The 14,399-nt window shown below is 42.7% G+C and overlaps 1 protein-coding gene across 9 annotated transcripts in view; it reads left to right on the top strand.

Annotated features, from left to right (window-relative positions):
* Positions 1–14,399, top strand: part of KCNMA1 (potassium calcium-activated channel subfamily M alpha 1) — a 762,160-nt gene that overhangs the window by 664,575 nt on the left and 83,186 nt on the right. For all 9 annotated transcript variants that reach the window (XM_007962879.3, XM_038010343.2, XM_007962885.3 and 6 more), the window contains one exon: positions 572–665. In XM_007962879.3, the coding sequence (XP_007961070.1) occupies positions 572–665 (94 nt within the window). The remainder of the gene's footprint in view (positions 1–571; positions 666–14,399) is intronic.

Here is a 14,399-nt window from a genome sequence, read left to right on the forward strand (position 1 = left end):
CGCCAATGTGCCCCGACGTGATTGAAACATTGGCTGTCAAGACCTTGAATCCTTGCCTCTTTTCAATGCTCTTTCTCTGGCATGCAGGGATTAGGAACCAGCTAAGTTGGTTCATCTGGAGAAGCAGCAGGCTGGCAGTTATGCCGACATTTCAAATACAACTTTATTTCTGATTTTGGTTACCAAAAAATGCACTCGATTACTGGGCAAAGCAAAGTAACCAAAATTAACTCTAGGAATGATTGTTCATAAGTTTTTTTTTTTTTTTTTTTTGGTATACAGATAAATCATGATTTCTTTTTTCTTTTTCTTATGGCAGGGTGTTTACAAACTATTTCAGTCTGTTTAAAGTGCATGTTCAAAGGCTGGAGTGTAAAGAGGTGATGCCTTCACCTTCTCTAAGCCAGCCTGTTTGACTAACACATTTGGTCTTTGTCATTGGGTCCTAAAAGACAGCCATGAATTCCTAGTGAGTGACTGAGCCTTGAGTGTGTGTCCTTTGATATTTTGCCTGTATTTCACAGTCTGCCCTCAAACTGTTCATAATCTCATGAGCTGCCTGTATTTCCAGTTGAAGATGAGCAGCCGTCAACGCTATCACCAAAAAAAAAGCAAAGGAATGGAGGCATGCGGAACTCACCCAACTCCTCGCCTAAGCTGATGAGGTAAGGAGAGGGGCTGGTTGCCCACGGTTTCCCTCTTAGCCTTTCTCTTCCTCCCCTCGCCCCCTCCTCACCCTGCCAGGCTCAGAGTCTCCCCTCCCCAGCAAGCCCAGGGTGGGGGAGGGGAGCGAGATCGTTAGATGGCTTCTTAAAGGCTGGAGTATTTATTCTGTCAGCTTGTCAGCAGTTAATGATAGAGCTGAAAAAATTCTGTCATGAAAAACAGTTTGAAAAGCTGTTTGAAAAATACATAGGCTTTAAAGTCTTAGCTGTCACCATGTCCTGTCTGTGTGTAGTTCCTAAACAGCAGTGGCACTAATGACGGCGGTAACCAATCAGAGGAACTCGTGTGGTTAGTTTGCCTGCGGCAGTCTCTTTCTGCTGGAGTCCCTCCGAGGACTGTTTTCTGTACTTAAGGCCATATGTGAGATGTATCATCACAATCAAAAATGAACCTGAAGATTACCTTCCTTTTATCCTGTCGATTGAAATCAAATTTCTGTTAATTGATTTTGACTGATAAAAAAAAGTCTAATAATGTGTGGACTTGCCAAAGCAAAGTTCAAAAGTAATACAGTTCTGCTCAGGCTAAAAGCAATATTAATTATGAAATAGAGCATGCATGTACATGTTCCCTTCCTTCGTTCCTTCTTTCCTTCTTTCCCTCCTTCCTTCCTTCCTTCGCTCCCTCCCTTCCTCCTTCTCCCCTCCCTCCTTCCCTTCTTCCCCCCTCCCTCCCTCCCTTCTTCCTCCTCCTCTCTCTTTCTCCCTCACTTCTTTCTTGACTATGGCTTCCTCTTGTAAATAGCAAGTGAAGTCAAATTTCAACAGCGTTCTACAGTTTCCTCTTCTTGGCCTCTCCATCTTTTATCTCCCCTTTTTGTCTTCAATTCATCTGCCAATCCCAGCATTTTTTTCCTCTGACATCCTGACTCTCTACCACCCAAATGAAATAGGAGTGATTTCAGATTTGCACTGCTCACCCTATATGGTTGCTGCTCTGGAAATGCCTGCCATCTTGACATTACTTTTCTCTTGTCATGACCACTGGCTTTGATTTTTGAAATACAATAGTGGTGATTTCCATTCCCCATCTTCAGTAACATTTGCATGTCCCTGGCCCTCCACATCTACCTTTCTGGAAAATAGGCAAGGGCAGTCTTTCGTCATATGGTTGAGGACACAGGTTCTCCGTGGAAGACCCACTCCACCCAACTCCTTTTCCATATCCCCGTCTATTCCTGTTCAATGTTTCCTTAAAAGTTCTCTGCCTTCCCATTCACCCAGCCTTCCTTGGGTGTTGCTGATTTACATGCTTGTTTACAGTTTATGAGGAGGAATAAAATGTGCCAACTGCCAAGCTTTTCGTTTTTATGACGCCAGTTGTCATGCTAGCATTCATTTCCTATTTACTCACCTTTAGGTAATCGCCTTATCTAATTCTAACAGTTATTCCCATTTAAAGTAGAGAAAAGCCCAACCACTTTCCTTTGCCTAAATTTAGAGAAGCAAATAAATAAATAAAGAGAAGTCTGAAAAATCTGAAACCGTTGGAGCCAAATTCCCTGTCCCTGTTTGCTATGTAAAGTATGGCTCATTTCTTTGATCTTGAGTAATAATAATTCTGAGGAGTTATACTGTTTTCATATGCTTCAAAGCTGTGTCAAAGTTTTGCTGCTTAAGGCTACTTCTTTATTCTGTTGGCTCTTGGGTACTAAGATGACAGGTCTTCTGTATGAGGTGGAGGCTTTTTTAAGTCGTAGCCTTCAGCAAAACATCAAATTACCAAATCCAGGGTAACATACTTCTACACAAATGCCTTTCCTGTAGATATATTATACCATATATATTAAATACTTTAGTGTTACACGCTACATTTTATGTGCAATAGAAAGTGATGGTTTGAGGTAGCCTTGGGGGGACTTTTTTTCCACAAGCAGAAAAAGCTAGTGTATACCGTATCAAGTATGGTTTTTACAGGACTTTCTGCCCGAAGGCCTTTGTAAATAAGTAATGATCAACAGATTGGCTGTGGGTTTTTGAAAAGCATGCCTATGTCAGTTTGCATGATGGGGGAGAATTTTCAAAGTGGATCTTGCTTTCATTCCTTGCCGGAGAGGGACTGAGGGAGGCAGTCATCCTGGGCTGGAGCTGTCTGCTTCATGGTACATCAGAATTGCTAAACGTGGGTCAGGTGGTGAGCGGAAACTTGCCAAGCTACAGAACTCGGGCTTCTTGTGTTGGTTGCCTTTGGGCTGCTGCTAAGGCCTCAGTTCCTGTCGCTGGGATGCCTTATCCCACCAGCCCACCATGGTTTCCCTCGTAGCCCAGCTGGAATGGACCATCCCATGACAAGTGAGAAAGTCTTAGACACTCCTCCCTTACCATGTCTTTCTATGTCCCAGGTGCTCCATATCCTCCATCTGACCTGGGAGCAAAGATGGGCCCCTGCTGAGCCCTCTCTCCATTTCCCTTGAATTCCAGTGTACAGAAAGACCCCAGGTCCCTTTGGTTTGCATTTGAATATCTGGCACTGGCAATGAAGTCATGGGTAAATTTTTGCTAAATCCCCTTTGTTGATTGATAGAAAACAAGGGCTCCCCCAGCTCTCTGTGGCTTTTCCAGTTGCCCCCGCCTCTTCTGACACCTGCTTTCTACTCTCCAGTAAATGGGACTTTCAGGTCCTATTCCTCATGACCTGAAAAATCCATAAAGGAAGCTAATGACTGATTTGAAGTGGATTTTTCGACATGAGTTTGTGGCTTGCAGTTTGAGCAGAATCAATCATTCTGAATGTGGGCAGGTTTTAGTGGCCTATGGGCAGCGATAGGAATAGCTCCAAGAGGAACTGGAGAGCCCGGAATGGGCTAGGATGGGCTTTAATTTACCACTGTGGCTTCTGCAAATAAAACAGGCTCCTGCGTGAAGGCTCCTTCCAAATCATCTGCCAGCAGGAGATGCAACGGGGACTCTGCACTAATGGTCTTTTCCTCCCCTTTGTTCTGGTATCAGGTTTACCCTAGTGTTTAAGTGTCACTTAACTCTGCATGATCATTAGGTGAACAGCCTTGTTTTGTATGTCTGAATCCTGAGGTAGTATGTTTTTGAGTCACCTCAACAGAAAACAACCCTCACGTCCAGACAGAGCTGAATGGCGAGTGTCTGGGCCCCAGATTGAGGACACACATGTAATGATGGATAAATTTTGGCTCCACACCCGCCGAGGAGGAGTGAGCCGTGGAGGCTTCCAAGTCCCCGGCTCCCTCTGCCTATTATTTCCCTTCCTTGCTGGTCTCTTAACATGGAATTATTGAAGGAGCCTTCCCTAAAATCATGAAGCACCCGTTGCCCAATTCTCCCTACTTAGTGGGGTGGTGCCTTGTAAGGATAGCTACATCTTTCCTCATTTGTAAAGCCCTAGAGGGGCACAAACTTTGTCTCTGAATAGCTAAGTCAAGAGGTCTCAATTTGGGGGCCTTACCAACCCTATGAACCTTCAATGAAAACTCTCTAGGAAGTCTCTCTAGGAAAAAATAAAAAGTACGTTGGATCCCCTTTTGACCACAGTTGAAGTAAATTCGTGGATTCCTGAAATCTCCATTCAGGATCCCTGGTTACAATCACATTCAGTTTATTCCAGAGCCACCTCCACATAGTTGTATTTACACATGCTTTTTGGGGTGATGAGATTTCTCCAGTGGGTAGTTGGTATAGAGTAAACACCTGGGTTCTCACACTGAATCCTCACATGGAATCCAAAAAGTCTGTGCACTTTGACTGCCTGCTTTTAATCTTTTTCTCAGATTAATTCCCATCCAGCAAATATTCAGCGAGAGCCTACTATGTACAAGTGCTAAACTTTAGATTCCTTAAAGAACTTCTGCACAGTCTAATGGATTAGACTAGATCCCTGTCTTCAAAATGCTTATAGTTTAACAGAGGAGAAGACAAGCACATAAAAGCACAGAATTGGGTAAGAACAAGTTGGGGGTTCCACTAGCATGGGCTGTGAGAACAGAAAGAGCTGTCATTACCTCTGGTTTGGGAGGCTGAGCCTGGTTTAGGAGGAGGTCTTATTAAACCTAGTTCCATACCATAAGGAAAATGCTCAACTAATAATATTACCTGTCTAGGTTTACCAGATGCCAGGCATCATTCTGAGACTGGATGTCTGTGACTCACTGAGTCCTAACTACAACTCTATAAGTAGGTATTACTCTTGCCCCCATTTTACAGGTGAGGATGTTGACACACAGAGGTATAAAGTCTGGTAAATCTAGACAAGTTTTCCCTAATTAGGATGATGGAGGAAATAGGGACATGCTGAGACCACAGTAAATGCCTGGGTGTGGCTATAGCCAGGGGTCTTTGGAGTGGCCTAGATGGAGTGGAGAATGTAAGTATTCTGGCACCCAGTCATGAAGGCTTTGCTTGTCATAGGCACTGGGGAACCCCTGAAGGTTTTTGAGGAGGCAGTAACCTAACTTGTGTTTTGGGAGAGTCACTGGTGGCAGAAGAGGGAAGAGTTTGGAGTCCTCCATCAGGATATTTCTGAGACACACACTACATAAGCACAGAGGTGTGAAATAGAAGGCCCACCCAACCCCAGCCTCTGCCAAGGCCATTTGGGTGCTAAGCCATTCAGGGTTTGCTGTAGAATAGTAGACCAGGACTGGGATACATAGTTTTCCCAAGGACACACATAATTCCTGACATCAGTCCTGAGACCTGGAGTAAGATAGAGTAGCACAGACCATGAGGATTTATGTAGTATGTATCAGGTGGACAATTTACACAGATAGCACCCAGCTGGGCTTGCAAGGATAATTGACAACACCCAGAACAGAAAAATTGAACATTTTGAGGAGAGTTTCTTGTCAGGAGACCCAGAAAATATTAGACATTAGTTTCCTGAATGGGAGGCAAAATATGATTTGAGGAAAACAGATTATTCTCTTGGGCATCTCCTGGTCATTAAGTGAAATAAACTCATCTACTTGTTAAGTCTCATTGCCTCTCTTTTGAGTCAAACCTTTCATGGGGTCATTTTGTTAGGACTTCCCACATCAGAGCCTGCTAACATGAAAGATTTTAGTAATAGAAAATGGCAAAATGACCTGAGCCAAGTCACCCTCACAATTCCTTCCACTGGGCAAAAGAAAGAAGGAAGGCAGGGACAGCTTAGCTGAGTAAATTGGCCTCTTAATGCACAAACTGATAGCATATGACAGGCCTCCCCCAGGACTGGAAAAGAAAGAAATAGTTGGTGTCATGGTACCAAGGCTTGGGTGGACCACACAGGTCCCTGGACAAGTTCATGCTCAGCAGATGGTCGTGACCTTGCCCTCTTGTTTCAAGAGCATCTTGTACAACCTCCTCTAGGATTGATGAACATATTGGTTCTCCCAGGCTGTCTCCCAAACATAAAGGCAACAATTTCCTTTTTCTGAGAATGCTGACTGCCTAACACGAGATGACATCTTAGGTGGCAGCAGGGAAAATAATGCAAGTAGATAGATGCAGAGAAATTGAAAAGGACCCTAGTTCTGCCAGGGTCTGGCTAGAGCCTGGCCTCAGAGTTTTGTCAGTGTGGCCCCAGGGATGGTCATCAAGTGGGAGATGGGGGGAGGGTGGTGGGCAGTGGTGTCTCAGGGGTGATGATCGTTATCAGGAGAGTGGAAGCCCTGTTGAAGGATGAGTTAAGGCAGGAGCCAGGATTTGCTCTGCAAATCCTCAGGAAGTATCAGGAAATAGTAATCACCCAGGAGCCAAGGCACCCAAGAATGAGGCAGATCCAGTTGGAACCATTTATGGTGCTGAACACCCAACTATGAGCCCTTTTGAGGAGACCACCTAAGACCTAATCCAGCCTCCTGTGTCTGATACAGGCTGAGATACACCTATGTGGCCTGATACTCTTGAACATTGTGCTCAAGGTCTTAGCGACTAGAGACCATGTTGTTAAAAAAAGGTAGAACACTGAATTGTAAGTATTGCAATTTGCAAGGACTAGTATTTAATTTGCTTGTTTAAATTTATTTGCTGATTAGCTCATGGGAAGAGAAGTCAGCAAGAGAGAGTCATTTGTGCAGCATCTAGTCAGTAAATCCCCATCAAGAATCAAGTGTGGACACAATGCCTCGAGTTCCACAGAGTCACAGAGAATCAGAGTAGGCACCCAGAATGTGAGGCACCTCCTTCAGTTTTGCACCCTAGTCACCTCCCTTGCCTCCCTGTAGTCCTGGCTTTGCTGAATAGAACTACAGCTTCATAATCTGTGTGTTGTTGACAATTGCTAATGGGTAGGATTTACTCAAGCCATATAGATTCTCCATCTGGGCAAAACTTTATAGCGGTTGTTCTCATACTTTAGCAGGTGTCAGAATCACCTGGAGGGCTTTGTTAAAATATAGCTTGCTAGGCCACAGCCCTACACAGTCTAATTCAGCAGATCTGGCCTGGGGATTGGAAATTTGCATTTCTGTCAAACTTCCAGGTGATGCTGATGCGGCTGGTCTGGGCCACAGTTTGAGAACCACTCTTTTTAAGAATCCAAACAGTGAGAGGAGCTTGAAGTGATAGAGGCCCATCTCTCAGAAGTGTTCAGATTTTGCACTGGAGAACCAAATAGTTGCTTAATTAAGAACATCTGTCTCGACCACTGTTGCCATCACACGGGTTCTCCCTGCTGATTAGTTACAGGAGCTGGCTTCTGGTGAACTTCAGGCAGCCTTGACTGGTTAGAGACATAATTTAGGGTTGTCCTTCACATCACAATGCCCTTTTTATAGCAAATGCTCTGTGTCCTAATTCATACACCCTCCCTGTGAATAAAAAATGTTGCAAGAACCCTGATTGTTCAAAAACAAATTGTGGCAAGATATCAAAGGTAAATGGGTTCTCACTGCACACGTTTTTGATCTCCACAAAAGGTTTGCTGAGTCTCTGTTGACTGCTTAAAGAGTGTTGGGGGACTAGAGGTGATTCATCAGTTCCTCTTGTTAGTTTGGTTGCATCCTCTGCTGGATTCTGGAAATACATGGAAGAGCAAAATAGATCCCTGCCCCTAAATAGTTCACCATCTAATGGATAAAACAGACATGGAAATTATTATCACTGAAGGAGCATCTCTAGAAGTTCCTAGGAAGGGAATATAACTTCAATCTCTCTGGCTGTTCAGGATGATGGCTTTATGAGGAACACTTGAGCCAAACAGTAAAGCCTGAGAAAAGTCCTGTTAGCTCCGTCATGGTGCCTTACATAATAGATGCTCAATAAAGTCAGTATTTGCAGCTTGGATAAAAGGCCCACGGAGGGATGAGCAATTCACCTCCTTTTAATCAAGTCTCTCATCTCCCAGGGAGACCACTGTAGGGTGCCCTTAATTTGGATGGGATGCTCATAATGACAGAGAAGTCCTCATCGTGTGATAAGACACGAGGTCTTGAAAATCAAGCGAGAAAAGAATGCAATTTTCCAGCCATTTTGTAACTTTCCTTTTTTATAACATTTTTGTGTGTTTGACTGGTTATTTGCACTTTAATGTAAATTTCTGAAGTCCAGCGTTGAACCCAGTGCCACAGAAGGAACAGGGATTGGCTGTCTTTGCCTGTAAGGGAAATTGTACACTTTAAAATATGATATCAGCTTCCTCACAGTGGGTTTGCTAGAAAAGGGATTTGTGGTTTTGCTTTAGGCTGTTGTCTTCAAGGCGAGTTTTTTTGTGTTTCTGTTGTAGCAAGGCATTTAATTCACTTCCTGAGATTAATTGATACCAAGTGGCATTTCTTGCTCTACAAATCCTCAAAACAAAGATCTTTTGCAGGCACACCTCAGAGATATTGCAGGCTCAGTTCCAGGCCTCCACAACAAAGTGAATATCGCAATAAAGCAAGCAACATACATTTTTTTTGTTTGTTTTCTAATACATATAAAAGTTAGGTTTACACTCTTCTGTAGTCTATTAAGTGTGTACATACCTTCATTAAAATACTCCTAAAAAATGCTAGTAATCATCTGAGTCATCAGTGAGTTTTAATTTTCTTGCTGCTAGAGGGTCTTGCCTCAGTGTTGATGGCTGCTGTCTGATCAGGGGGTGGTAGCTGAAGATTGTGGTGGCTGTGGCAATTTCTTAAAATAAGACAACAATGAAGATTGCTGCATCGACTGACTCTTCCTTTGACAAAAGATTTCTCTGTAGCATGTGATGCTGTTGGATAGCATTTTATCCAGAGTAGAACTTCTTTCAAAATTGGAGTCAATCCTTTCATACTCTGCCACTGCTTCGTCAGCTATGTTTATGTACTATTCTAAATCCTGTGTTGTCATTTCAGCAGTAATCACAGAATCTTCACTAGGAGTAGCTTCCATCTCAAGAGACCACTTTCTTTTCTAACCCGTAAGAAACAACTCCTCATCCATTCAAGTTTGATCATGAGATTACAGCAATTCAGTCACATGTTCAGGGTCCACCTCTAATTCTAGTTCTCTTACTATTTCTACCACAGCTGCTGTTACTTCCTCCACTGAAGTCTTAAAACCCTCAAAGTCATCCATGAGGGTTGGAATCCACTTCTTCCAAACTCCTGTTGATATTTTGACCTCCTCCCATGAATCACAAATGTTCTTATTAGCATCTAGGATGGCAATTCTTTTTCAGAAACTTTTCAATTTATTTTGCCCAGATTCGACAAAGGAATCACTATGGCAGTGATAGCCTTATTAAATATATTTCTTAAGTAATAAGGCTTGAAAGTCAAAATTACTTCTTGATCCATGGGCTGCAGAATGGTTGTTCCAGCAGGTATGGAAACAGCATTCATCTTATACATCTCCATCAGAGCTCTTGAATAATTGGGTTCATTATCAGTGCACAGTAACATCTCAAAAGAAATCTTTTTCTCTGAGCAGTAGGTCTCAACAGCAGGATTAAAATATTCAGTATGTCATGCTGTAAACAGTTATAAATGCCTGACTTCAAAGCTTCAAAGGACAGGCTGATTCTTGTTTGGAACTAATGCAGCTGGTGACTTTAAGTTGAAGTCAAAGCTCATTTACCATTCTGAAAATCCTAGAGGCCTTAAGAATTATGTGAAATCTACTCTGCCTGTGCTCTAGCAATGAAAAAATAAGCCTTCAATTCGAAAAGTATATATATATATATAATATCTGCAAAGTGCAATATAGCCAAGTGGAATAAAATGAGGTATGCCTATATTCTTTTTTTTTTAAGACAGGGTCTGGCTCTGTTGCCAGGCTGGAGCGCAGTAGTAGTGTGATCTCGGCTCACTGGAAGCCTCAACCTCCTGGGTTCAAGTGATTCTCATGCCTCAGCCTCCTGAGTGCCTGGGACTATAGGCGTGCACCATCTGCCTGGCTAATTTTTGTATTTTTTGTAGAGATAGAGTTTTGCCATGTTGCCTAGGCTGGTCTCAAACTCCTGAGCTCCAGTGATCTGCCCACCTCAGCCGTCCGAAACGCTGAGATTACAGGCATGAGCCACCATACCTGGCCATGCCTGTATTGCTTATTTGACATTGGGCATGCTGAATTTCTAGCTGTGGACATGGAGGGTGAGCCGAGATGCAAGGGTTATGGGGTGAATTTCTACTAATCATTCATATAAGTGGTACATTTATAAGTGCCTGCAATGCTGGTTTCCCCTTCTTGGCTGCTTAGGGCACTGCCACTTTGGGTGTTTTGATGGAGAATGAACAAGATATGGCTGCCTCCTGAAAGTGGGAGGGTCTGAGGTGGGTACCCAGCAGCACTGGCCTTCAGCCAAGTAGACCTTTGTGTTGAGGCTTTGCCTCTTCTCTCACTGGCTGTGCCACCTGAACATGTTACTTATCTATTCTGTTACCCATGTGTACACAGAGCTCGATAATAACATAAATTACCTACAGTGTTTCTTGTGATTAGCAAATCATGAAACGTAGGTAAAAGTTTTAGTGCATCAACATTTGGAAGGGTTCGACTCATGGCAGCTATTCATCATAGTAACAACAATGGTAATAGTACTAGTAGCAGCAATAGTAGTAGTAACAGTAGTAGCAGTAGTAGAAATAATAGCAGTAGCTCTATATCTTTATTATTGAAATGCTCTCCCTCCCCTACCTCCTTTCACTATAATCAGAGCTACTAATACATGAGTGGGTCCTAAGCAAAGTGTGAAGGATGATAATCATAAGACTCGTTAACACTTCTTGAGGACATGCTGTAGGTCAGATGGTATATTCAGGGCATGAAATGTCTTTACTTGTGTAATCCTCAAATGGAATCCATTGAATAATGCTAATGATTAACATTCCCATTTTACAGATGAAGAAACTTAGGCAATGTACAACTTAGCAAGTAATAGATGAGCCAAGCCTTGAAGACAGATATTTTGACTCTGGAGCCAGGCCGCTTAAACACTATGGTATATTGTCACTAAGGACATAGGTGGTTTCCTGCCCTTAGTGGTATCAACCCTTGAACACTCCATTTGGAGACGGACTATATAAGTCAGACTGCTCAAATTAGCTGGCTAGTGTTCAGGCTTCCTCTTTGCTTTAAGCTGGGCTGTCATTGGCATTGATCCTCAAATGCATGTCTAAGTTAAAGACGGAGAGAAGTTACCACTCTGGCAGAGCAGATCTAACATGCCTGTATATCGGTGGTGGGTAGAGAAGGTGGTTGGAGAGGGGAGGGATATTGACCCAAAACCTTTAGAGGAGATACTGGGTATTACATATGTGTGTCTATGTATTCCTGCAATAATGGCAGGATGCTTCCCCCGCCCCTCCTTAAGTGGACAAGAAAAACTTAAGATTCAAGAAGGGCAGCCAGGGGCCTTCAGCTGAGGGATATCTGATACATTGTGCCTGTTTTTCTTCAAGGTGGGCTATTGTGTTAATTTTCTAGGAATGCTGTAATCAAGGATCACAGACCCAGTGTCTTAAACAACAGAGCTTCTCACAGTTCTAGTGGCTAGAAGTCTGAGACAAAAGTCTGGGAGTGTTGGTTCGTCCCAAGGCTCCTGAGGGAAGGATCTGTTCTAGACCTCTCTTCTTGGATTGCAGACCTCTGTCTTTTCCCTCTGTCTTCACATAATCTTCCCTCCTATGGAAAAGCTGGCCCAAATTTCCTCTTCTTGTAAGGACACCGGTCCTATTGGATCATAACTCACCCCAATGACCTAATTTTAACTTAATTACTTTTTTAAAGACCATATTTCAAAATACAGTCATATTCTGAGGTACTGGGGGTTAAGACTTCACATAAAAATTTGGGGGAGAACACAGTTCAGTCCATAAAGATGAAACAGCAGATATACCTCACGTCATAGAGTTTCTATTACCCTAAAATAAGGCATGTACATTGGCTAAGTCGCAAGTGACAAGTGAGCCTTGAATTAATTATGGCGCCTTTTAGGGAAATTGAAAATTACTTTGTGAGTGGAAGACTTAGGTAATGTCATTGTGATGTGAAAGACAGTATCTAATCCTGGTCCTTGGTTTCAACTAACTGGCCTTTGAGGAGTTGTGGGAGAGGCTTTGGAAGTGGGTCTCTATCATCTTGCAAACTGAAGATGTTGGGATCACTTATTCAGGAAGATTTCTCATGATCCTCCTTTCCATACAACAAACTGTCCAATTCCTTTGGGTTTCCCTGGGTTGTAGCAGTGTTGGTTGGTGTGCTCAATGGCAAATGCTTGGACTTTCTTCTAGTAATAGAAGCTTTAGAAACTTTGAGTTAGTCCCTGTGGCCAACTGACTGTCCACTCTCCACCTGTTCCAGAGATCTCTCTGCAGCATAAGCCAGCCTAAAGTACCTTAAATTACTACAGGAACAGACATGGTAAAGAAATTTATACTGTCTGGCCAGAAACAGTTACAGACTCTGTTGTTGCTGGAACGAATTGTGTTCCCAGCTTACTCCCAGACTGTGAAATCCAGTGAGTGTGTAACAGTGCTGGCCCTTACTGGAGCCATAAATTAATCCCTCTCCCATGCTGCTTAGCTCTCATCTTCACTCTAGCAACCTTTCTTTGCCTACTCAGGGCTGTCCAGCCTTTTGATATCTAGCAATGGTCCAGTACTTTCAAAATTCTTCTAGCTGTGTCTTTCCACAATGACAGCACAGTGTTTCAAACCTTCAGGATCTTCTAGGCTCATCCAACCTTTATATGCATATCCTCACTGTATCCCTTGCTCTTCTGGAATGTCTCAATGATTAAAAACCCACTGTCTTGGGCAACAGCTCATTTCATTTTTGAATTACTTTCAGTTGTTATAACACTCTTCCTTTTTTGGAAACATGATTTTTGTTCTCTCTAAATCTCATGCATCATCCTTAGTCTGCTGTCAATCAGTCATACTCAATCAGTTTAATCCATCTTCTACTTGACTGTCATTGCACATCTGGAGACAGCTGGAAGGCCTGGTCTGAGTCTTCTGTGCCTTAGGTTGGGCAGTATGGTATCTGACATCTTCAGCCATGGTTTTAGGTGCCATTATTTGGCCTTTTTCATTTGGGCCTCAATTCTCTGAGTGGGTCCTACTGGCTATTAGTGGATCAACACTGCAACATGCTGAGATTCCTCTTCACTTTTCATGGTTCAGATCAAATGCTACTTTCTTTGCAAAGCCTTCCTTAATGCTACCCAAATACCAGGATATGAACAGCTTTTTTCTTGGTATTCTCATATCACCTTGTACTTTCCTGTAACACTTGCCACAAGGTACCATAACCACTGAACTATTGGTTTATATGTATTTTTTCTCCTGCTATCTTGTAGACCTCTCTTTGACTAGAGACTTTATCTTAATCATTACTGTATCCTGCATTCCATGCTCAGAATAGGGGATTCTTATTGGTTGCTTTACTGTTTCAATAAACTGAAGTTAGAATTCCAAGTACCATGCTGGTCAGAGAGGGTAATGTCTCTGTTCTGGGAGGTTTTTGATGTTCCTCAGGTCAGTCTCTTTGGGGGAAATCCTGGATTGTTTATATTTAAATGGTCCAAGCCAGGCTGAGAGATGTGTGGGGAGTAGAGTGTAGCATGATACCTCTAAGACTTCCTGGATGCCTCTGGATGTTCCAGTGCAAATCATGGCTTGTAGCTCCAGTGTCAAATTATGCCTGGCTTCTGGAACCCTCTACCCCAGTTAATGAAGCTTGACATTAGTTGTCTTTTTTCTTTTTATTGAAGGGCGATTGATCATCAGGCTTGCTTATTTGCTTTTCTGGATGAAAGTTGCAGGTCACTGTTACCAATGTCTGACTCCTTCCCAGAAAGAATCAAATATACCAAACCAAAATGTATCTCCTCTTCCCCAAGGCACATATTTTCTAAAAGTGTTTGTTTTTTTGCCAGCTTACTGTTTCATTTGCTTGCTTGCTGATATTATGAGAACATAATTCTGAGTATCTTTTAAATCCTAAATGCATTGGGGGCAGGTCTCAGGTCATCCTGAGACAACACTTTCTCTCCAACCAGTAAACAGGGCAAGGGAATTTGAACCTGGCTCTATATCTTCAGGGCAAGTCTACTAAAATCCTCTTGCAACTGAAATATGTTCTTCAAGGACTGGAAATAGTTCATTTTGTTCATTTTCTCAAACCTCCTCTCCATGATGGCTTTTGTCTACCTACCTATTCCAGATAATATTAATAGATATCTATGCAGCTGTTAAAGAATCTTCAAGGACAAAAACATCCCTCAAAATTTGCTCTCACCCTGATCTGTAAATA

The sequence above is a fragment of the Chlorocebus sabaeus genome, chromosome 9 (assembly GCF_047675955.1).
Source record: "Chlorocebus sabaeus isolate Y175 chromosome 9, mChlSab1.0.hap1, whole genome shotgun sequence".
Lineage (NCBI taxonomy): Eukaryota > Metazoa > Chordata > Mammalia > Primates > Cercopithecidae > Chlorocebus > Chlorocebus sabaeus.